This window comes from Fonticula alba (genome assembly GCF_000388065.1).
Source record: "Fonticula alba strain ATCC 38817 unplaced genomic scaffold supercont2.1, whole genome shotgun sequence".
In the NCBI taxonomy this organism is placed as follows: domain Eukaryota; order Rotosphaerida; family Fonticulaceae; genus Fonticula; species Fonticula alba.
Window position 1 is genome coordinate 4,573,808 of NW_009242971.1, and position 21,184 is coordinate 4,594,991.

At 64.3% G+C, this 21,184-nt stretch overlaps 6 protein-coding genes across 8 annotated transcripts; 4 read left to right on the forward strand and 2 right to left on the reverse strand.

Moving 5' to 3' along the window:
• Positions 1–1,448: 1,448 nt before the first annotated feature.
• Positions 1,449–4,317, reverse strand: H696_00980 (hypothetical protein). Its single transcript, XM_009494870.1, has 6 exons — positions 3,975–4,317; positions 3,536–3,834; positions 3,037–3,437; positions 2,530–2,891; positions 2,070–2,129; positions 1,449–1,937 (listed from the first exon to the last, which is right to left on the reverse strand). Exons 1-6 carry the CDS (start codon positions 4,107–4,109, stop codon positions 1,503–1,505), a joined length of 1,692 nt encoding a protein of 563 aa, XP_009493145.1. The 5' UTR covers positions 4,110–4,317; the 3' UTR covers positions 1,449–1,502.
• Positions 4,318–4,721: 404 nt separating this feature from the next.
• On the forward strand, positions 4,722–6,555 carry H696_00981 (hypothetical protein). Of its 3 annotated transcripts, XM_009494871.1 has the most exons (6): positions 4,722–4,999; positions 5,117–5,233; positions 5,432–5,755; positions 5,907–6,092; positions 6,207–6,235; positions 6,371–6,555. In XM_009494871.1, exons 1-6 carry the CDS (start codon positions 4,806–4,808, stop codon positions 6,487–6,489), a joined length of 969 nt encoding a protein of 322 aa, XP_009493146.1. In that variant the 5' UTR covers positions 4,722–4,805; the 3' UTR covers positions 6,490–6,555. The 3 variants fall into 3 exon arrangements, with proteins under 3 accessions (XP_009493146.1, XP_009493147.1, XP_009493148.1); XM_009494872.1 differs by having other exon boundaries at positions 5,907–6,235; XM_009494873.1 differs by having other exon boundaries at positions 5,907–6,555.
• Positions 6,556–6,801: 246 nt separating this feature from the next.
• H696_00982 (hypothetical protein) lies at positions 6,802–10,971 on the forward strand. Its single transcript, XM_009494874.1, has 11 exons — positions 6,802–7,162; positions 7,234–7,356; positions 7,489–7,649; positions 7,741–7,991; positions 8,099–8,571; positions 8,662–8,856; positions 8,934–9,172; positions 9,372–9,486; positions 9,556–9,688; positions 9,836–10,327; positions 10,429–10,971. Exons 3-11 carry the CDS (start codon positions 7,564–7,566, stop codon positions 10,947–10,949), a joined length of 2,505 nt encoding a protein of 834 aa, XP_009493149.1. The 5' UTR covers positions 6,802–7,162; positions 7,234–7,356; positions 7,489–7,563; the 3' UTR covers positions 10,950–10,971.
• Positions 10,972–11,765: 794 nt separating this feature from the next.
• Positions 11,766–16,690, forward strand: H696_00983 (hypothetical protein). Its single transcript, XM_009494875.1, has 5 exons — positions 11,766–12,460; positions 12,725–13,482; positions 13,685–14,774; positions 14,935–15,737; positions 16,002–16,690. The coding sequence occupies exons 1-5, from the start codon at positions 12,038–12,040 to the stop codon at positions 16,642–16,644; spliced, it is 3,717 nt and encodes a 1,238-aa protein (XP_009493150.1). The 5' UTR covers positions 11,766–12,037; the 3' UTR covers positions 16,645–16,690.
• Positions 16,691–16,937: 247 nt separating this feature from the next.
• Positions 16,938–18,697, forward strand: H696_00984 (hypothetical protein). The gene is made up of 4 exons (XM_009494876.1): positions 16,938–17,209; positions 17,335–17,444; positions 17,579–17,814; positions 17,999–18,697. The coding sequence occupies exons 1-4, from the start codon at positions 17,125–17,127 to the stop codon at positions 18,507–18,509; spliced, it is 942 nt and encodes a 313-aa protein (XP_009493151.1). The 5' UTR covers positions 16,938–17,124; the 3' UTR covers positions 18,510–18,697.
• A 153-nt stretch (positions 18,698–18,850) lies between these two features.
• Positions 18,851–21,032, reverse strand: H696_00985 (hypothetical protein). The gene is made up of 3 exons (XM_009494877.1): positions 20,860–21,032; positions 20,067–20,688; positions 18,851–19,812 (listed from the first exon to the last, which is right to left on the reverse strand). The coding sequence occupies exons 1-3, from the start codon at positions 21,024–21,026 to the stop codon at positions 19,204–19,206; spliced, it is 1,398 nt and encodes a 465-aa protein (XP_009493152.1). The 5' UTR covers positions 21,027–21,032; the 3' UTR covers positions 18,851–19,203.
• Between the last annotated feature and the right edge of the window lie 152 nt (positions 21,033–21,184).

Sequence of the window (21,184 nt, forward strand, 5' to 3'; positions counted from 1 at the left end):
GAGGAGGAGGTACGGCTCTGCGCCAGGCTCTGGCCCACTCCAGGGGGGAGGGAGGCGGTGGCCCAGTCGCACAAGGAGGAGCCAAGCGCCAGGGGCATCGTAGTAGGTGGTGAGCGAACCCGAACGGGGCCCCCTCACACAGGAGATCCTCACGGCGTGGGATGGTACAACAATGTTCGCTCCAGAGATGTTGCAGCTCCCGGCGGCGGTCGGCTTCCTTTTTCCGGCCGCTGGGTTGCCCCGGGGTGGGGGCGGGTGAGGAGGACGATTTGGGCGAACACCTCCAGCTTTCATGGAGGCAGAGACGTCCAGCGTGCTTGACGTGCCGTCCTCTCCGGTCGGACGGAAGAGTGCCACGCCCTTCCTACCTGGGTCCAAAGGGGGGGGGGGGGGGGGGTTCATTCGGTGATATCGGGCCGGGCAATCCCCGCATGGGATCACCATCGCCGCGGACAGCCCGATGACCATAAAACCCTCAACCATCAACGGGTGCAGCAGTCTCTGCTCAGGCCAGTCCTCGGTTGGCGGGGCAACAGCAGACGGCCTTACGAGATCCGGAAAAAAGATCCCCCACCCAGCCCTGGTGACCAGAAATGAGCTTCTTGGGGGCCGGTCTCTCTCTCTCTCTCTCTCTCTCTCTCTCTCTCTCTCGGTTTTCCGCACACACGGAAGCGCCAGCTATAGCGGTCTCCGTTACTTGCCCCCCCCCCCCCTCCCCCATGCCGGCGGACAGGAAAGGGAATAACACCTCGAGCAGGACAAGACCACTGGTGCCTGGAAAACGGAGGGGCAACGGGGCGAAGGAGCGTTACATTGAGCCGCCCTCCCAACTGCCTGTGCAGCATGTGCACCGCATCAATAGGCGCACGCCGAATTGCATGCAATTAGACACACGCACAGACACCCCGGTCCGAGCCCAGGGGATGGATCGGTAAACAGCGCGGGAACCAGACCCAGGAGGGAGGGGGGGGGGGGGGGGGGGCAGGGGCAGGGCAGGAGGACCGGGGGGGGGGATGGGTCGCCCGGCGCGAAGCCGAGCCCGCCGCGGGCCGACGCGTTCGCTCGTAGCCGCGGAGGGCCCAAAGCGATGCAAGTCCCCTGGGGCACTGGGATCTGCCAACGAAAACGCGGGAACGGGCCTGGGCCTGGATCTTGGCGGGGCCAGTGGTTGCGCCACCGAATGTTAATCCACATACCCGGTCGCCGGGGCATGGCCTTAACCCAAGCCGGTGGAGGGGCTCCGACTCACACCCCCGCCCCAGACAGCCGAGCGGCACAACACCAGCACGAAACATTGGACACCCTGGGGCGGGAACCAGGGGAGGGAGGGGGACCCAGGAAAAGCGCGGCCCAAACTCTGACCGATGTGCTACTCGGGCTTTTTTTTTAGTGTATGTGTGAGGGATATGCGGGGAGGGGGGGGGGGGGGGGGGGAGGGCGCCGCGGGGGTCAGGCAACCCTCTCCCCTGGTGGAAGGGTGTGTCTCCTCCTTTTCGCCCGCCTCACGAGTTGTGCTCGGAGAAGAGCATCTGGCTGGTGGGGGGAGACGAGGCGCTGGCGGGCGACCGACGGACCGACGGCGAGGTGTGAACACGCTCGCTGCTGCTCGGTGTCCGGGGCCCCGTGGACCGGGAGGGAGTGTAGTCGGGCGGGGCCATGAGGGCGAAGTTCAGCTGCTCCTCGGCAACCTGGGGATAACAGTGCTTCACCCATTTGGCGAGAGCCGTCTGAACATGGACAAAGTTGTCGGGCCGCCGGGCGAAAACGCGCACGCGGCACTCTTCGAAGACCTTCGGGATCAGGGGCGACACCTGGATTTGGGGGATGTGGGCGACCTTGTTGATGTCCAGGCGGTTGTAGAACTTGATCCTCTCCACCGGGTTTTGATCCCGCATGCCATAGTGGATGGCCGAGAAGTCGACCACCACGTCATCCGCCTGTGGGCAGGGAGAGGAAGAGCGAGGGAAGATTGATGAGAGGGGGGAAAGAAGAAAAGCATGGCGAGAGAGAGAGAGAGAAAGAGAGAGAGAGGAGCAAACAAATAAAGGAGCCAGAAGCGAGGCACGCACAGCCAACGAGTTGCTGGAGCCGAAACTGGCAATCTCGCCCGCGATGTTGGGAGTCTTCTTCTACAAACACGCATCGCCGTCAGGGCGGTCGAGGAAGGGGGCAGGGCGGGCAGGGGGCGGCGCATGTCAGAATCCGAGCCATCCGAGAAAGAGAGGGAGAGAGGGAATATGCTCTGGAGGGGGGGGGCGGGGGCGGGGGGAGACATGCGTACCTGCAGCAGGCTGCACAGGTAGGACTGGAGCTTGTGGAAGTGGTTGCGCTCCTCGGAGCTGAGGATGGCGCGTGCGGGCGAAACACAGGCCTCCAGACGAGAGATGATGGTCTCGGTGATCTGGTGCAGGATCTGAGGGTCGCTCTGCGGGAACGGGGGGGGGGGGGGGGGGGGGGGGGGGGGGGGGGGGGGGGAGGCGGGGGAAGGGACGAAACCATAACCGGATCCTCACATATGGGCACACGGACCAGCTTGTTGAAGATTTCGCGGCTGAAGAACAGCTCGCCGACAAAGCGATAATGGTTGCGCTGGCGAATGTTACGGATGATGCCCCGCGCTTCGGCTAGCTGCTGCGCATGGGGAGACCCGACGCGGGCCGCCGAGCGAGCCAGCTCCTCGGGGGAGGACACCTTGGATCCATCGCACTGGGCCTCGCGAGCCCCGACATAGTTGGCCGAGCACCGGGGGGCGGACGCCGCGCGAACAATGTCATCCAGAACGCTGTCCGTCATGGACAGGTAGGTGTCGGCCCGGTCAATCGAGGAGGAGATGCCAAGGGCCTGGTCGGCGAGCAGCATCGCATCGACAACCATGTACTCAATGGAGGTGCCTGTTCCACACGGAATATGGCAAGGGGGGAGCCGAGAGTCGACCAGTCGAGGAGTCCGAGGAGGAGTCAGAGGAGGGGAAGCAATGCATGGAACCGCCGACGCATGGACGCGGCATCGGCTGGGTGTTTGGCCCGGTGCACGTACCAACCCGATGTGTGTAGATCCGCTTGAAGAGGCTGTACCGAGTGTGGAACATCTCGTACAGATTGAAAACCTCCTTTTGGGGGAAGGTGATTTCATCATTGACCACACGGGCGGAGTCCATCAGGCGGCCGAAGTCGTAGCTGGTCTTGAGGCCGACATTGTGGCAGTCGCGATTGATGTAGTCGAACTTGTCGACATCCACGCCGCTGGACTCGTTGGCCACAATTTGATAGATGTACCGGGGGATATGCTGGAACTTGGCGCTCCGCTGGCCTTGAATCAACTCCTTGATCAGCTCCACATCGAAGCCATTCTCGCCATCGATGTCGATGTAGTTCTTGTCCACCAAATCGTCCAGCATCATCTCCGATGCATCCTCATGGGTCCAACTACACCCGGGCCTGGGGGATGGAGTACATGAAAAGAAGACATGGGTGGTAGCTTGTGAGCATGGGCCCGGGGAGAGAGGGGGGGCGGGAGCGAGAGAAGGGAGACGGACCGCGCCCGGGGGATGAATTGACCATCGAAGACATGGCTGAAGGGGCCGTGCCCGAGGTCATGGCAAAGCCCGGCAATGGTGACGGAATTCAGCAGATGCGTGGCCTGACGCGGGTTGTCGAAGTCGAGCCTCTGCTCGCGCTGCAGGCGCCCAAGCAGGGTGTTGGCCAGGTACCCGACGCCAAGCGAATGCTCGAAGCGATTGTGAGACGCGCTGGGGAAGACGTAATACGCGCAGCCCAGCTGCATCAGGTTGCGCAGGCGTTGGAATTGCTCGGTATCGATGATGTCGAAATATTTCTGGGGGGGGGGGGAGGGGGGTCCAGAGGATGTGAGTGTCAGATGGGACATTCGGCAGGTCGGTCGAAGTGCCATCGACAATACTCGGGCAAGTGGCTCATGATGGGGGGGGGGGGGGAAATCAAGCAGACGAGGAGTACCTTCGGCAGGCGGTATTGTCCGTGGATGTTGTCATTCAGGGACCGGTAGGGGTTGACATTGTAGTCAGAGCCATCTGAGGCTGCATCGTCGCCGGTCAAGGAGCGGATCGGTGTCGACGGATCGGTGAAGCTCATAGCGGGACAGGAGAGAAAGAGGAGAAAGGGGAAAGGGACAGAAGGGGAGAGGGGAGAAAGGGGAGAAGGGGGAGAAGGAGAGGAGGAAGTTTCTTGAGTGGGGAGAGGAAACAGGGAGGAAGGAGACGAAAGGAGAGAAGCAGGGGGGGGGGGGGAGATTAGCTGAGGTCTCAGGGGCCGAGATGTGTTTAAAAGAGTGCCATTAAAATTAAAAGACACATATAGGCCGAGTTTCTGACAAAAAAAAAAGGATTCGCCCCAGGAAAGATGGATACCTGTGGCTGTCTTTGGTAGCCGGGCTTGATGATTCAGCCCCTGACCAGAGCCAAGAGCCGGGCAGTGTGCCCGCCGCAGGGGGCCCGAGTGTACCCACGCCAGCTTGACGCCTGCGCACCTGAAGCAAGACGGACGCAGGGCGCCAAGCGGGGCCGGCTGCAGGGGGGCGTGCGTCGGTGGTTGGTAATCATGTGACGAGATCGGGTGTGCGGTGAGATCATGCTCTCTGTGGAGGGCCTTCGGCTTTGACCAAAAGAGCGGCCAAAGTGGGATCGAGCTCCGCGGGAGGAGGGAAGGCAAACAACTCCGACCACTCTTCTCGCGCCCCCCCCCCCTCTCCCCTGCCCTGCCCTGTCCCCTCTTTTCCTCCCCCTTCTTCGCTTTTCGCTTTCCCCGCCTCCTCCCCCTGTTCTCCTGTCCATGTCATCCGCGGAGGACTCCCCTGTCCCGGCTGGTGAGCCCTCTGGCCGCCCGGCCATCCGCTTCAAGAAGGCCCGCTCACGGTCGAACCTTCGTGTGCGCGATGTGGAGCCGACTTCTACGGCCGGCAGCACGTCCACAGCCGCTGATGATGCCAAGCCCGACGAGTCAGAGGATGACCTGGCGCATATCGAGTAAGATACCCTTGCTGAAGCTGCTCTGGGGGTGTTTTTTTTTCTGGCTCCCTTGCTTGTCCGTCACATTTCACTGACTCGCCCCCCCCCCCCCCCCCCCGATGCATGGTCTCCCAGGGAGATGTCTCGTGAAACGAAAGAACGCCAGCGCGCGCGCATGCGCGGTGCAGGCCTTGCCTCAGAGAACCTGCTGGTCGCGAATGCCGCCCAGAAGGAGGAGGTCAAGGACGATGCGTGCGTCGTGCTCAGTCTTCTCCTTTTTCTTCCCCGCCCTCTTTCCCATGCCTGCCCTGTGGAGATGCTTCCATCCTCTTTCTCTCTCTCTCTCTGTCTCGGTCTCTCCCCCCTCGACTTCTCAGATGGATCCACACTCACCCTCACACTCACACTCACACTTACACACACACACACACACACACACACACGCATCAGCCTCACTTCCCTGGAGTTCACCAAGCAGACCAATGCATTGGATGTCAACAAGCACCTGGCGGCCTTTGTCGAGAGAGAGATGCGCCTGCGCCGAGGCCAGGCCGACCCGGAGGCCCTGGCACAGGAGGCGGCCCTGGCCAACCGCCCAGCGGATCCCATTACGCAGCTCTATCGGACGGTGGCCGAGGCCAATATCTCGGCCCTCGACAAGAACAACCTGATCAACGAGGCCAATGGCGCAGCCAGGGATGCTCAGGACGACGAGGAGGTCGGCATTTCTGCATCCATGTTGACGGCCGTCGCTGAGGTGGACCTGGGCATCGAGTGCGTGCCCCTTTCTCCGCGGGAGCCATGTTTTTTTTTTTTTGGGGGGGGGGCGTCCTTTTCCGGCCCTAACCATCCCTTTCTCGCCTTTTTTCCGTGCGCCTCTTCCTCCTGGTTGGGATTCCCTCCCCCCCCCCCTTGTATCGCACAGGAACAAGCTTTTGAATATCGAGCGTACCGAGGCCGCACAGCAGCGGTTGATGTCTGCTTCATCCAACTTCCGCCAACGGCCGGCTGCTGCCGTGCCGGCCAAGAGCCGTGGGAGGAAGTCCGCGTCGGCCAAGGAGGCGGCTGCCCTGGCCGAGGCCGAGGCTCTCGCCACCTCGTCTGCCGGCCGGTATGGTGTTCTGCTTTTTTTTCTTCCAGCATGTGTTCCTCGCCCGGCAACTGACTATCCTTTCTCCTTCCCCACTTCCCTTTCGGGTCTCGATGTGTGTGTGTGTGTGTGTAGCCGCCCGAATTCTGGCGGACGCTTCCTACGTACGACGGATCTGCGCTCGCCATAGTGCCTTCTTTTTTTCTTTCTTCCCTCCCTACCACCCGCACTCACTCACTTTTCCTCGCCCTTGCCCTGCCTCCTTCCTCCTGTCTCGGCTGTGCACATATCACACCCAGCCACTGAGAAGCGCACCTTCTCAGATGGGCCTGGGGCTGACATTCGGTCGACTCAGGCCACCGACGACATGGTGGCCGAGCGCTTCCGCAAGTACAACCTCGCGCGGATGCGCCGCTAAAAAAGGAGCAGAGGCGGCCGGCCGCTTCTGCCCGGTGAAAAAAAAAATACAAAAGAGAGACACTAACGCGAGCGACGGTGCTGGCAATCAAACTCGCCAAAAGGGGCGGGGCTGGGGGGGGGAGAGGGCCCCCCGGTTGTGTCCACCTGGGGGGGGGGGGGGGTGCAGTCGCACCGGAGCTGGGAGACTTCAGCATGAGTGTGATCCGATGGCAGCTGGCGGGTCGGCATGCGCTCCGTGATCGGGCTTCGCTCGGGCTGGAGTCCACTTTTGCGCGAGGTCCACATCTCCCCCCCCCCCTCCCGCGGCTCGCATTGAGAGGGGGGTCAGAATATCCACCTCCTTCACCAGTCCCGCACACGCCTCTGCCACTCTCGTAGCCTCCTCCCCCTCCCCACTCCCGCCTCGCCCCCCTTTCGTTACCTCTCTCCCTCTCTGTCCTCGCCTCGATCTTTGCTCTCCCTTTCCCTCTTGTCCTGCCCACCGAGCACCGAAGTCGCCGGACATTCGGGCTTGCCGTGTCCTCTTCATTCGGCATCGACCAATGAGGCCCGCTGTCAAGGCAAGCACGCTGCTGATCTTCACGCTCGGATTCCTGTCGGGCTATTTCTTTCCCTCCATCTCCTCCTGGGTCTCGGAGCTTTCGCTGGCGTCGATCTCCTGGCGCCAAACGGTGCATGCCCCCTTGCCCCACACAGCCCCGGTCTTTTGCCTGCGCCTGCCGATGCTGACTCGCGTTCGTAGCTGCCGACCTTTGCCTCGCTCGCTGGACTGTGCCTGGTGTTTGCCCTGTTAATTGTGGTGCCGCTCGTGCGCTTGGTCGAGAAAGAGCGTGACTTCTCCAACGCGCGACTGCAACAAGCCGGCGTGCGCCAGCCCTCGGGCTCCCCCTCCTGCTGCTCACTTCCCGCGGCTCGCAAGCATGCCACCCAGCGGTGTCTAACACCTTCCCGGGGGTGGGGCCATCCGGCGCCGATGTCCCTTTGGCACCTGGTTCAGTACCCCTGTCACGTTTCGGATCCACTTCCGGTGTCACGCTTGCCGGGCCTTTTAATTTGACCGCCCCTCTGGAACATGGCCACGCACGATCCTCGGCCGAGCGCCGGCGACTCGGGGCCAGCCATCATTTTCTGGCCCACCGACCTCAGGCTCCAGGACTGGTATGTATGCGTGCAAGCTGCCTGAGATGGCGTTGCCGGGCTTTCCCCGGCCAGAATGTTGACTGACACTGGTCTTCTCCCGGTGGGGCAGCTCCCCGGGCTTGCTTCTTGGCTGGCGTCAGGCCGGGGCCACTTGCATCAGTGCAGTGCTGCCACTGGAGGGTCGGACGCCGAGCGAGGCCGAGCAGGCAGCCACTGGGGCCCTGCATGGCTGGCCGTCCCCCTGGAAGTTGGTAGCACCCATAGTTTTGCCGGGGCCGGTGTGCACGCCGGACAGCTATGAGCCCGCCATTGTGGGTGTCTGGCTTGGGGACAGTCAGGCCGGTCCCGAGCCGTTTTCCGGTGAGTTCTACCTCCTGTCGATCGACTCATCGCCGCTTGCCTTGTTGGGGGGCCTTGCTGACGCACCTTCCTGCCCCCCTCCCCCCCCTGCTCCTCCATCTATCTAGCCCGATCCATGGCAGCCGAGTTCCCGTTGGCGCTCGGCCGGGCGACGGGTGTGCCTCCCACGTCTGATGCCGGACTACCGATTGTCATCAGCGGCATGCGGACGGCCGGGTCTCGCTCGCATGTAATCGCCTATTCGGCCCATCAGCTGCATGGTCGAATGCCCTTCATCCGCGCATGCTTGCACGAGGCCTTTGTCTCTGGTTCGACGGAGGCGCCGGAGGGCGAAGCAGCCGGCCCCCGGGCGGCCCTTGCCACTCACCTGACCGACAAGGTGTTTGAGCCCCGGCCGCCTCGGGACCCGGCTTCTGGGGCTCTGTCACCGATGTTGCCGCTTCTGGCTCTCAGCCTTTCCCTGCATCAGTACATTGCCCGGGGATCAGCGGCACAGGCCACTGCCGGGGAGGAATCCTCCCCCGGAGCTGTCGAGCGCCTGGTCTTCCAGCTGTTGCTCCTCTGGCACACCGCGTGCGAGGTACATGTGCAGTCAGCATTCTCGAACGCCTCATTCTCGTGCTGACAGCGCTGGTGGCCCTTCTCTCTGGGCCTCTGCCCTGGCATACAGTACCTTCTTCGGTTTCTATCGATGGGTCCCTCTCCGCCACTGCTCTTTCCGCGGTCGCCCTCGTATGTTCATTATCGGCCCCAGGAGGATGGCATCCACACTTGGACCGAGCCCAAGCATCCCATCCGGACGGCGGCTGCACCGTCGGGCGCAGCTCGCCCGGCATCTGGCGATCGAAGCCCGGATGACGTACACGTGCGTTCCCGGCCCTCTCCCCCGCCCCCCTGTGCTTTGCTTTGGCGACATGTGCCACAGTGCTGACGCCCACTCAGGCTGGTGGCCCGGCTTCCGGGGCCTGGCCGTCTCCCAACAACTGGCGCGTGCCGTTGACACCGAGGTCACTGCTGACCAGTGCGCGCCTTGTGTCTCTCTGGCTGGAGCGCTCGATGTCTTGGACGGAGCAGCTTCTGTCCGACATGTCTTGCGCACGACGTCTCCTGGCCGAGCGTGGCCCCGGACAAGCTCGCATCCTCTCGATTGGTCAAGTTTTGGCCTCCTCCATGTCGATTTGGTATGTCCCCGGGTGACAATGCCACCTCTGGCTGACCATTCCCCTTGCGCTCGATATGATGCGCGCGCGCGCATACAAACACCCACACCCACACACACACCCACACACACACACACACACACACACACACACACACACACACACGCACACACACCCTCCGGGCGGGCAAGAGCTGACTCAGCTACATTTCCATGCCCAGCCTCATGGACGCTCTCTTGGCCTTCACGCTGGACATTGTCTTTGGTTGGCTGGCTGGCCGGTGGCTTCTAGCTCACTCTGATGCGGTGGTCCACCATCTGTACAGCTTCTTCGTGGTATGTGCCCTTCTGTGAGGTGTCTTTGCGCCCGGTCCCCGGCGGCATGCCTGACTCTCCGCTTCCCAGGAATATGGCGATCGCCGCATCGAATCGGCCATCCTCTGGCTGATGTCGGCTCGTCCCGGAGGCATTAAGGTTGATCCGTATATCTCCCATGCCATCGGGCAAATTTGTCTGGCTATTTTGGGCCTCTGGCGGCGTGCGCCTGTCCTCTTTCCCCCGCTCCCTCTCTCCCCCCCCCCCCTCCTCCCCCTCCCCTCCGCCTGTCCCACTTGTGCCGGACTCCCTGAGCACCTCTCTGACGCTTTGACCCTGGGATTGCTCGTGGATTCGCCCATCTGGTCAGCCGTCCAAATGTCCCTTCTCTCTCGGCTTCCTCAGCTCCTGGCTGGTGTTGGGGCCTTCCCCCTGCCATTGTCCCTTTTGGTGTCCTTGAGTGCGGACTTTGTGTCGCTCCTACTCACGGCGCACATCGGCCTGGTGTTTGCGGCCTTTCGCACGGCGCACGCGGCCATTTTGACCCTGGCTCCGGGGATCCTGCGCCTGGCACTGGGGCTGCCGTACTGGAATTCCCGCCGCCAGCAGTATGATCAGCTGTCTCCAGGCCCGGGACTGTCGACCTGGCTGGTGGCAATGGCCCTGTCGGCCGGGATTGTGGCCATCGGCCCGGTGGTGGCGGCCTACTACCTGGGCGCCTCCCTGGCGGCCGGGCTATTGATCCTGATTCCGGTGCTGGTGCAGCTGGTGGTCCACTCACTATTGAGTGGCGGCACATCGACCGGTGGCTTGCGCTTTGCCAGTGGCCTGCAGCACCTTCTCGGTGGGGGCCATTGCTTTGGTGCGTTTGGTGAGGGCCGGGGCCGGGGGGGGGGGGGGGGGGGGGCCTCGTCTGTGAGCGTCCCGTGGCCACCTATGTCTAACTCCTGTTCTCGGACCCAGGCACGGTTTCTGTCGTGCCGCTGAATGGCAGCACCGGCAATTGCCGGTATTCCGGGCTGACCCTCGCCCGGCGGGGCCTGGTCGCGGGGCTCCTTTCCCATGGGTCGCCTTTCAGCCAGCGGCCGGACGCCTACCGAACATTGGTCGCACGAGAGCTGCGCCTGGTGATGGCTCTGGATGCCGGGGCGACTGCCTCCGGGGGCCCGGTGGTGGACGCAGACGGCGAGGCCGGTGCTGCTCGGCATCCGGCCCCGGGGTTTTGGGAGGCGCTCGGCAGTGTGGCGCGCAATTTGGCCCTCGGCCGTCGGACATTCATGGTCGGCCATGATCGCCTCAGCCACATCCGCCTGCGGCTATTTTCCATCCGCCAGGGGCGCCCGGTGACGGTGACCGGGGCCCACCCTGGCAGCGAGCCGGCCTTTTCGCCGGCCAACAGCCCGGCGGCCTACCGCGCGCAAATTCGCCGGGACCTGGCGATGGCCGCCGCGCCTGTGCCCGTCACCGCCCGAAACATTCAATAGACGCCCCTGCATGCGCGCCCTATCTCCTGGCTGAATGCGCGCCGCTGTGTGGGTGCGGCCATATATGTGGGCGCCCCCGTGCGAGGGCCGATAATCCCCCGGGACTTCGGGCTGGCGGGCCTTCGCGGGGTCTGATCGACTGCCAACGATTGGGCGCTGCGGCGATTTAGGTAAGATGTTGGGTTATTCTTTTTCACCTGTCCGGGGCCCCCTGGGGCAAGAGGGCTGCGCGGGGGGGGGGGGGGCCGGGCGGGAACGGGAGCTGGGACGGGCCGCTGCCAGGGCGTGGCGAGCGCGCCGGGAGCGCGGGACACGATTGTCGCGGCGGCCCACGGGACCGTTGCGACTCCCCGAGACGGGCGGAGACCTGAATGTCGAACATGACAACGCTCCCCCTCCCGGCGCCCAAGCCGGCAGAAGACGGGGCCAGATCCGGTCTCGATGCGACGGCGGCCCACGCGAGCCTCGGGGGGGGGGCGGGGGCGGGGGCGGGGGGCACCCCGCGCGATCGGGAAAACTGCCTGGCCCGGCGGCGGCAGGGCGGGGGGACACACGCAGCCCGGCTGGCGGCGCTGGGCCCCGGCCCCCCAGAAGGGGGGCGTGTTTAACCCCGCACAGCGAGCCGGCCGAGTTGTGTGGAGCGAAAATGTTGGCTGATTGGCTTTTCCGCCGGTCGATTGGGGCTGGACTGGGCCTGGCAGCCCCGCCTGCCTCCGGTGAGGGCCGCGCCCTCTGTGCCGTGACTAACCTGGCCATAGTCGTCCACGCGCCCCTTCCCCCGGCGAGGCGCCCGCCGGCGAGTCTGAGATCTGCTCGGTCTGATCAGCCACCATGCTGCATGCTCATGGACATCCGACTAGGGCCATCCATTGCCTCGTCGCCCTTCCTCCCGTTGCCCCCCAGCGCGTTGATTGCCCTGTCGTGTATGCACATTCGGCGCATCCGCACCCGATACAGCCTTTTGCCCTTCCCCCATTCGCCGGCCGCCGTCTTCTCCTCCGATCCGGCCACCAGGGTCCCCTGACGCGGCTGCCCGCCGGCCGTTTCTCTCGCCCTCCCCCTTCTCCCTCTCCGTTGCTGGGAAAACCATGAGTATCAACCTCCACGGTGCTGTCATCAGCCCGGGCACGGAGCATGCGCACCTCCAGCAGCAGCGGACCCCCTCCCCACCGGTGGATGGGTCCCCCTCGAGTGACAGCCTTTCACAGGGGTCGGCGTCTGGGTCGGATGCTCCGCGCCTGTCGACCTCCCTCCCGCCGGGCGCCCAGCTGACTGGGTCTGCCTCGACGTCCTCGGGCCAGCCGCCGGCGCAGTATGCCCATGCCGGGACGCCGCGGACCGCCGGCTTCCAAGTCAGCGAGGAGCCTCCATCCCAAGGGCCCGGGGGCGAATCTGTTGAGTACTTCTGTGAGAAGCTCCTCGCAGCAGGGTCAACCTCCAGCCTGTCGACTGATCCGTATGTTGCGGGCGAGGGGGCCGATGGGACGCATGAGATCTACCTTCCCTACCAGGTACACGGCCATGTGCCCCGGCCCGTCCCGAGCGCACACACGCACGCACGCACGCACGCACGCACACACACGCACACACACATTTATACCTGTGAACTTTCACGCACACTTCTGCTGACGTTGCTGGCTCATGGCCTCTACCTTTCTCTCGTCCACTTGATTTCCCGGCCCTCCGATTGCCTCCTTTCCCGCCCTCGCCCCCCCCCCCTCCCCCCCCCTTATTGACTCCCTCTCCGCCTGTGACAATTCCGGCACCGTCTCCAGCACGAGGATGTTTCCCTGCTGGGCTTGGACCTTGGCGGGTCGTTGTCCAAGGTGGTGTATTTCAGCCGGCGCCGGAATCCCAATCAACAGCCCGCCGTCGCCCCGGCGCTGCTGCCGGGAGGCGACTACCTGCCGGCCGGAGGGCGCTTGCATTTTGAGCGCTTCGCCACGCATGACATCCACCGCTTGGTGCAGTTCCTCCGGCCATTTGTGGCGGCCTGTCGCCGGGCTGCCGGACTTCCCCCCACCAGGGATCCCTCCTCCCAGGGCGACGGAGACATCATTGAGCTCCGGGCCACCGGCGGCGGGGCCCACAAGTTTAGCCAGCTTTTCTTGGCCGAACTCGGGGTCCGGCTTGTTGCCTGTGATGAGATGCTGGCCCTCATTCGGGGATTGAACTTCCTCCTCCGCGAGGTGCCGTGCGAGGTGTTTTCCCTGCGCGAGCGGGAGGCCGGCGCCGCGGCCGCCTCCGGGGCCGTGGAGGACCTGGGCTCGGACAGCGAGGAAGAGGACAACATCGACGCCCCGCCGCAAGTGCGCTACCACCCGGCTCGCGAACATCCGGCCACCATGTACCCCTATCTGCTGGTGAACATTGGCTCGGGCGTGTCATTGCTGCTGGTCACCGGTCCCGACTCCTTCCAGCGTGTGGGCGGCACCAGTCTTGGTGGTGGCACCCTCTGGGGGCTGCTCAGCCTGCTGACCGACTGTGTGGATTTCGATTCGATGCTCTCCCTGAGCATGCGCGGGGACAACCGGTATGCCTGCTTCTCTCGTCCTGCCCTTCGGGTGGATTTCCCTTGGCCTCCCTGTGGTCATCCTGCTGCCATCGTCCTGGGCCATGGGCTCTCTCACACACTTGGCTGACCTGCTGCGTCCTGTGCGGCCCCCGTCCCCCCTGCACCTCCCCCGCACCTCCCCTCTGCTTCGGCGGGCCTTGTCCTCCTTTGTCCGGGATAGCAATGTGGACATGCTTGTCGGGGATATCTATGGTGCGGATTACACGGCCGTCGGGCTGAAAGCCACAACCATCGCCTCGTCCTTTGGCAAGGTCTGGCAGCCAGACTCGCCGGGAGCCCCGGCCAGCTGCACCCACTCCGGGTCGGCTGCCCATGCTGGCCCTGGGGGCACATTCGGCGAGGATGCCGGCCATGAGGCGGGGGACGCCTCGGCGGTGGGTCCCTGCTCGCATGCGTGCGCTCGGCGCCGGCGCTTTTCGCCGGCGGATCTGGCCAAGTCGGCCCTGCTGATGGTGGCCAACAACATCGGCCAGATTGCCTACCTGACCGCACAGGCGCACAACATCAACACCATCTACTTCGGGGGGTCCTTCCTGCGTGGACATGCGGCCACTTTGCGCTCGATCTCCAGTGCCGTGGCCTATTGGTCTGGCGGGCAGGTGGGAGCGCGTTTCCTCCGGCACGATGGGTATCTGGGCGCCCTGGGGGCCTTTTTGGAGGCGGCGACCGCGGCCGACGCGGTCGAGGCCCAGGCCTTGGCGCTGGGGGGCTTGCACCAGGGCAGCTCCGGCGGAGTGTCCGGCTTCCAGGAGAACTTTTCCCCGCGCTCTGGCGGGGGCCCGGCCGTGGCGCCGGCCGCCCCGCCGACGGCCATCCGCCTGCCCCATCGCCTGCCGGCGCTCGGTGTCTTGGAGCGTGCGGCCCAGCCGCTGGTGTCCTTCCCGCTGCTGCGCAAGCGGTCTTCCTATCGGGCGGCGACGCTGGATTTGGCCGCCATCACCCCTGCGGCGGATATCCTCCGGCGGCACTGGCTGGCGGTGTTCCGGCGTCTGGTGGAGCGCGTCTCGCGCCAGACCCTGCAGGCACTGACCAACAGCCGGCTGGCAGCGGCCAATGGCGCCGGGCTGACGGCGACCCAGCAGCGCTTGGCTTCGCAATTGCCTCGGCTGCCGGTCATGGACTTGGCCTTGGTGCAAGGGCGCTGCGATGCCTTTGAGCGGTCTTTCACGTATCTTCTGGACCGGCTGGAAGCGCAGCCGGCCGCCTACGGCTGGCTAAGCATCGCAAGCTTGCTCAATCTCCAGGAGCAGGTGGGTTCGGTCTTGGCCAGTGCAGGCCCTCTTTTCTTGTTTGTCCCCAGCTCTGTGCCTGACCATTCCGGCCGACTAATCACATCTGCATGCCGGAATTGTCCCTCGCTCTTGGCTGCTTGCTCGCCGTTCGGCTGTGATCCGTGTTTGCATGGCGCAGTGTCTGCATGAGTTTGCCGCGGCCGACCCGCTGATCAATCTGAAGCTCCATCGCAATTTGCGCGCCCTGTCGCTTTTGCCCCAGCACATTGACCCGAAGGGCGGGCCGCCGACCCCGGCGGCCGAGTGTGCCGAATGGCTGGCCGCCGGATTGGCTGCCGCCAGCAATGTCCCGGGCATCGGCGAAACCGAGGCCCTGGGTTTGGTCCGTGCTCACCAGCCGGCCCTGCTGGCTTGGTATGGGTGGCTGGCCTCCGGGCTGTGCCGGTTGCTTGTTTCGGATCGGGCATCCGGCTCGGTGGAACTGTCGGCCATCTATGACTTGGCCGACGATTGGACCAGCGAAACGGCCGGCGACGCCTTTTCCGCCAGCGTCCAGCGCCTTCGGGAGCAGCTGATGTTCTGCGGCACCGATGCGGAAGACCCTCCGGCGAGTGCCGATGAGCAAGTGTCTGCCCCTTTGCGATTGGCGTCGCTGGCTGGCCGGTCGCTGTTGCTCGGTCTGTCTACCGGTCGCTGGAAGCGCGTGATCATCTGCGTCAATAATGCCGGAGCATGTGCGGTCCTTGGAGCCTTGCCCTTCGCACGCCTACTCCTGTCCTATGATGGGCCGGTGCTTGGGGCGACGTCCGCCTCCGGGGCTTCGACTGATGTCCCAGCCCCGGTGGTGTACCTGGCCGCCAACTCGTATCCCGCGTCCGACGACATCACCTGCCATGAGCTTCAATCTCTGTTGCAGCTGGCCACCGAGGATGATCCCGATCGCCCGGTCGACCCGGTTCTCCGGGGGGCATTCCACTCGGAGTACGTTGTCGCGCATGATTTGGTTCTTTTTTCTTTCTCCGGCTGGTGTTTCCGTTCCATGGCGCCCAGGTTCCAGCCCTCGGGGTGGAGGGGCTGGGGATCTCCCGTGCTTTGCCGCCGCTGCCGCTGCCGTGGCCGCTGCCGTTGCCGTTTCTGCCGCTGTCTATACGACTGCCTCTCACATACCTCACCCTCTGTGTCCTCCTCTATGTCCTCCCCCCCCCCCCTCCCACCTCGCTATTTACTTCGGAAAAAAAAACACAGGCGCCTTCAGGTCATCCCAACCGGCACCGGCGGGACCTGCCTCAGTCTGGCTCGGGTCTCAAGTCTCCTCAGTGAAATCGCCACGCCGGGATTCGTGCCGGAGTCTGGGTCCACCACTCCGCGGGGCCCCCCCACGCCCCGGGCACCGGCGGCCGTCAGCTCAACAGCGAATGCCACGGCGGCATCCACGCGCGCTGACTCCCAGCCTGACGTCGGCCCGATGCCGCCAGCCCCGCCGATCACCCTGACCGGGCCATCGCTGGCCTCGGCCACCCCACCACGGGAGACCTCGGACACGCTTCTCATCTTGCTCGGTGCTGGCCGGGCTTTGCACACCAATCTCCTGGCTAGCTTCAATTGCGATGTGCTAAAGGTGGCCGTGGTGAAGGACGCCTCGATTGCGGTGTCCTGCAGTCTGTACGCCGATGCGTGGTTCCGCTCGAATGGCGGGCCAGTCGGTGCGTCTTCGGCCACAACCGGGCCGGCTGTCGGCAATGGCGGCGAGCAGCCCGGCAACTGGGCCTTCCAAGTGGGCGATCCGTTTGTGGCCTTCGAGGACTTCGGCCTGATCGACCGCCTGGAGCCGAATCTCCAGCACCGGGCGACGCTGGTGAATCAGGCTGCTGCCAATGAAATCATGTAGACCAAGCGTTGGCACATATCCAATACAATAGCTCGTAACGTTGTCAGCAGCGCTTCCCCGCCAACCGCGGGTCCGCATGCGTGCGTACTGCCTTTTCCGGCCGAGGGGCGGCGTCCGGGCAGGGGCCGGCGATGGTTGTCTTTGCCAGACACACACACACACACACACACACACACTCAGCTCTTGTTCCCGGGGGGAGGGGGCGCGGGGTGGCGGAGGCCTTGCCAGCAGCCCGGGCGTTGAAAAGGCGCCCACCGTCAGAGGGGGCCCCTCGGCGAGGACGAGTCACTTCTCCCGCCCCTCCCTCCCCCCCCTCCTCCTCCACTCGCAAACATCCGCCGTCGCGCCTCTCCCCTCGACCTCTCGCTTTTCTCCTAGTCACCCCGGCCTGCCTTTCCTCCACCGCGCTTCCGTCTCTCTCTCTCTCCTCCCCTTCCTCTCTCTCCGCCCATCTCGGCCTTTCGCCCCTTTTTCTTGGCCATGTCGCTTGCACACACGACGTCGCAGGAGCTTGAGATCCATCTGGACGCTCTGCCTTATGCCGAGGGTGATGCCCTGCAGCCGCGTACGCCCAACTTGCTTCTCTCCTTGCCGCCCACGCCCATCCGCGCCAATGCCCTCCCCTCCATACACACACATATACATGCGTCTGGGCTCACTCTAACACCAAGAGTCCGTGCCGCCAATCAGAGGAGCGCGCTGCCGTTCGGCGTCAGATTGAGGCAGCCATGCGTCACAACCCCCCCCGGTCGGACTACCTTGCGCCGCTGGGCCTTTCGGAAGAGGGTGATTTCTTCAAGGTTCGCCCCTCGCCCTTCTGATCGCATGCCGGTCAGTCTGTGTGCTAACGAGCAGTGTTGCCTTTCTGCATGTGCTCTCTCTCTCTCTCTCTCGGGCCGACCTCTCCTGCCCCGCTCTCCCCCCCCCCCCTCAGGACCACCCGGCCTTGCAAGCCGAGATGGAACGCATTCGCCGTGGTCTCCCGATGGAGCATGGCCTGGATCGGACCCGCTTGCAGTTGCCACAGCCCGGGTCGGGTGCGGCGGTGATTGCCGACCCCGCGGCCGAGCCCGGCACTGAGGCCGATGCTCAGAAGGAGCGCACCGACCCGGCCTGCTGGGAGCGTGCCGTCCGGAATGCCGAGGCCCAGCTCTCGCATCAGCACATCCGGTGTGTACTCGCCATAAGCCAGCCAGCCTGGTTGGGCTTTCGCCTTTCGTCGCCGTGGCTCTGCTTTCTTTTTGCCCGTCAACTGACACCCGGCCCCTCCTCCACCGACTCACCGCTCTTCTCTCTCCCTCTCTCTCCCTCCCTCCCTCCCTCTGCTTGTGTGGGTGTGGGTGTGTGCTGAAAGTATCTCCAACCTTGAGCTTCTTCAGAAGTTTGGCGCCGACGCCTGGCCCGCGCACTTGTTCAATATGCAGGCCCTGCTGGATCGACGCAATGCGGAGCTTTCTCGGTCGCGTTCCAGCATCGCGTCCACCAATCGCGCGCGTCGCTTCCTCCACATCACCTCAGCAACTCGAATCAACCGGGCTGCCCGGCGGTGGGAAGACTTGGTGGAATCGGCACATGGTGCGACTGCCGCCGCGCGAGAGCTCGAGCCGCAGGTGATCCGCATGCGTCAGGAGCTGGCCGAGCTCCAGGAGAAGCTTGCCCACTATGAAGCCACCTCGCAGGAGGCTGAGGCTCGGCGCCAGGCGATTATCCGCCAGATGGAGGAGTCGCTGGTTGGCACTGTCAAGAGCGGCGTAGCCGAGCCGGAGCCCGCCACTGCGGTCGATCGCCCGTCGACCGGTGACGCCGATGTCGGTGCCAAGGCCGACGTCGAGGTGAATGACACCAACGACACGGACGAGGAGTGATGGGCATGTGGCGCGGCGTGATATATGGCCCCCATATGAAAAGAGGCCCTCGTCGAACTGGCCAGAGAGCCCCCCACTGCGCTCTGCCAGCCAATCCCAGTGGCTGGCGCGCGCAGTTGTCCCCTCTTTTGAGTCCCAAGGGAGAAAAACCATCAAAACCCGAAATACAACATACCAACAACACCGAAGTTGCCTCGTTTCCCGAATGCAGATTGTGTACATACGCCGGCGCGCTGCCATTGTTCCGGCTAAGGACAAAGGATGCAAAGCGGAGGAGCACGTACACACACACACACACACACACACACACACACACACACACACACACACACATGCCAAATCAACAGGCACACTGTTTCAGACGAGCTGGTACTATTTATATCTGGAGAAAAAAGGGGGAGTACAGAGAGGGGAAGGGAGGAAGGGTGGCAAGACGACACACAGGCGAGCATGACACCTCTCCCCCGGCCAAAGGAAGGGGGGATGGGCCAGGGGAAGAGAGGCGGGCATGAAAAGCCAGTAGGTCACACATCCGCTCCAGGGAGGTGAAGAGGGGATCGGAGGGAGGGGGCGCGCCACCGCGAACGGCCACAGACTCTCAGGATGTCAAGACACGTGTGTACGTGCCCGCGCACAAAGGCGCGGTGGGGGGAAGGAAGGGGCAGGAGAGCAGGCAAGAGGAAGGCCTTGGGCTTTACTTCAGCTCCAGGAGCAGAGACTGCGGGGTCTGGAGGAGCTCGCCCCAGCGGCGAGAGAAGCGGGCCATGGTGGCGCCATCGATGACACGATGGTCCGCGGACCAGGAGACCTGCATGACATCAGCCGGGTAGAGAGACCCATCGGCGGCATAGCGGGGGAGCTTCTGAATGCGACCGACGGCGCCGATGCACACCTCCGGGTGGACGACGATCGGCTTCATGTAGGTGCCGCCAATGGCACCGATGTTAGAAATGGTGAAGGTGCCGCCAGAAAGGTCCGCCGCGCCGAGAGCACCACGCATGGCCAGGTCATGCAGTCGCTTTAGCTCCTGGGCAATGTCGATGATGGAGAGGTCCTGGACGTTCTTGATGTTCGGGACAATCAGACCGTTGGGAGTGTCCATGGCAACGCCGATGTTGTGGGCAGCCTTAATGTGAAGGGTGGTCTCATCGGCGGAGACCGAGCTGTTGAGGGTGGGATAGTCACGCAGAGCCAGCGAGGCGGCCTTGATGAAGAAGGGCATGTAGGTGAGCTTCTCCACGCCACGAGAGGCGGCGATCGGGGAGAGGGCCTTGCGAAGAGCGGACAGGTCGTTGAGGATGAGCTGGGTGGGGGGTGGGTGGGGGGGGGAGGAGCGGGGGGACAACAGGGGGGAAAGGGACGAAGAAAGAGCAAGGACAGACAGAGAGGAGAGGAGGAAAAACAAGGTGAAGGTCAAGTGGTTAGTGTGAATGGGAGGGGGGAGGGGGAGCGAAGCAGGAACAAAACATCAGACAAGACACATGTCGGGCGTGTGAAGGGAAAAAAGAAAAGGGGGCAGGGCTCCCACCAGCGGGATGCCCCGATGCCCGAGCGCACCTCGTCGCAGTAGCCGAAGTGAGGGACCTTGCTCCAAGACTCGTTCATGCTCTTGACCATGGCGCGCTGGTAGCCGCGGATGGGGCGGAGCTCGTCGCCGGCAACCGGCTTGGGCGGGGCAGCCGGGGTGACCGGGGCAGCCGGAGCAGCCGGGGCAGCGGCGGCGACCGGGGCGGCGGCGGCGGCCGGGGCGCCACCAGAAACGAAGGCCAGAATATCGGACTTCAGAACGCGACCATTGTTGCCGGTGCCGGGGACCATGCGGATATCGATGTTGTGCTCGCGGGCAATGCGGCGAACAGCCGGGGTGGCCAGAGCGAAGGCGGCCACGGCACCAGGGGTGGCGGAGATGGACTGCACAGCCTCGGCGACGGAGGTGGCGGTGAAGGCGGCGGCCGGGGCAGCGGCAGCGGCGGGGGCGGCAGCAGAGGCAGCGGCACCACCAGTCTCCGGGACGTCGATCTCCACGAGCGGGTGGCCGACACGAGCCATGTCGCCGGTGTTGTACATCAGACGCTTGACGGTACCGGTGTAGCGGCTGGTGATCTCGACAGCGGCCTTGTCAGACTGGACCTCGCAGATGGGGTCGAACTCGTTGACGAAGTCGCCCTCCTTGATGTGCCTGGGAAGGGGCGGGGGAGGGAGGGGGATGCATTAGTATGCAGAGATGCAGAGTCAGCAAAAGGGAAGGAGAGCGTAGGGGATGGGGGGGGGCAGGAGGGACGGGAGGGACGGGAGGAACGGGGAAAAATACAGGTGGTGGATTGAGCGCGGAGGAGTGATGACCACGCACCAGTTGAGGACCTCGCACTCGACGATACCCTCGCCGACATCGGTCAGCAGGTAGGGCACAATGGCGGCCGGGGTCTGGGAAGTGTGGAACTGGGCGGCCGACAGGGCGGCGCGACGACCAGTCGAGGCAACGATGCCCTGGGCGACGGACAGAGAGCGGGACAGCATGGTGACCTGCGCGACGTGCGTTGGCCGGGAGGGGGACGGCGTCAGCAAGACGGAAGACGGGGGGTGGGGGGGGGAGAGGAGGAAACAGGGTGCCTCGCGGGGAGGCGGGAGGGGGGAGGCATCAACGAACGCCAAGCAAAGGCCTCAGGGCCCCACAG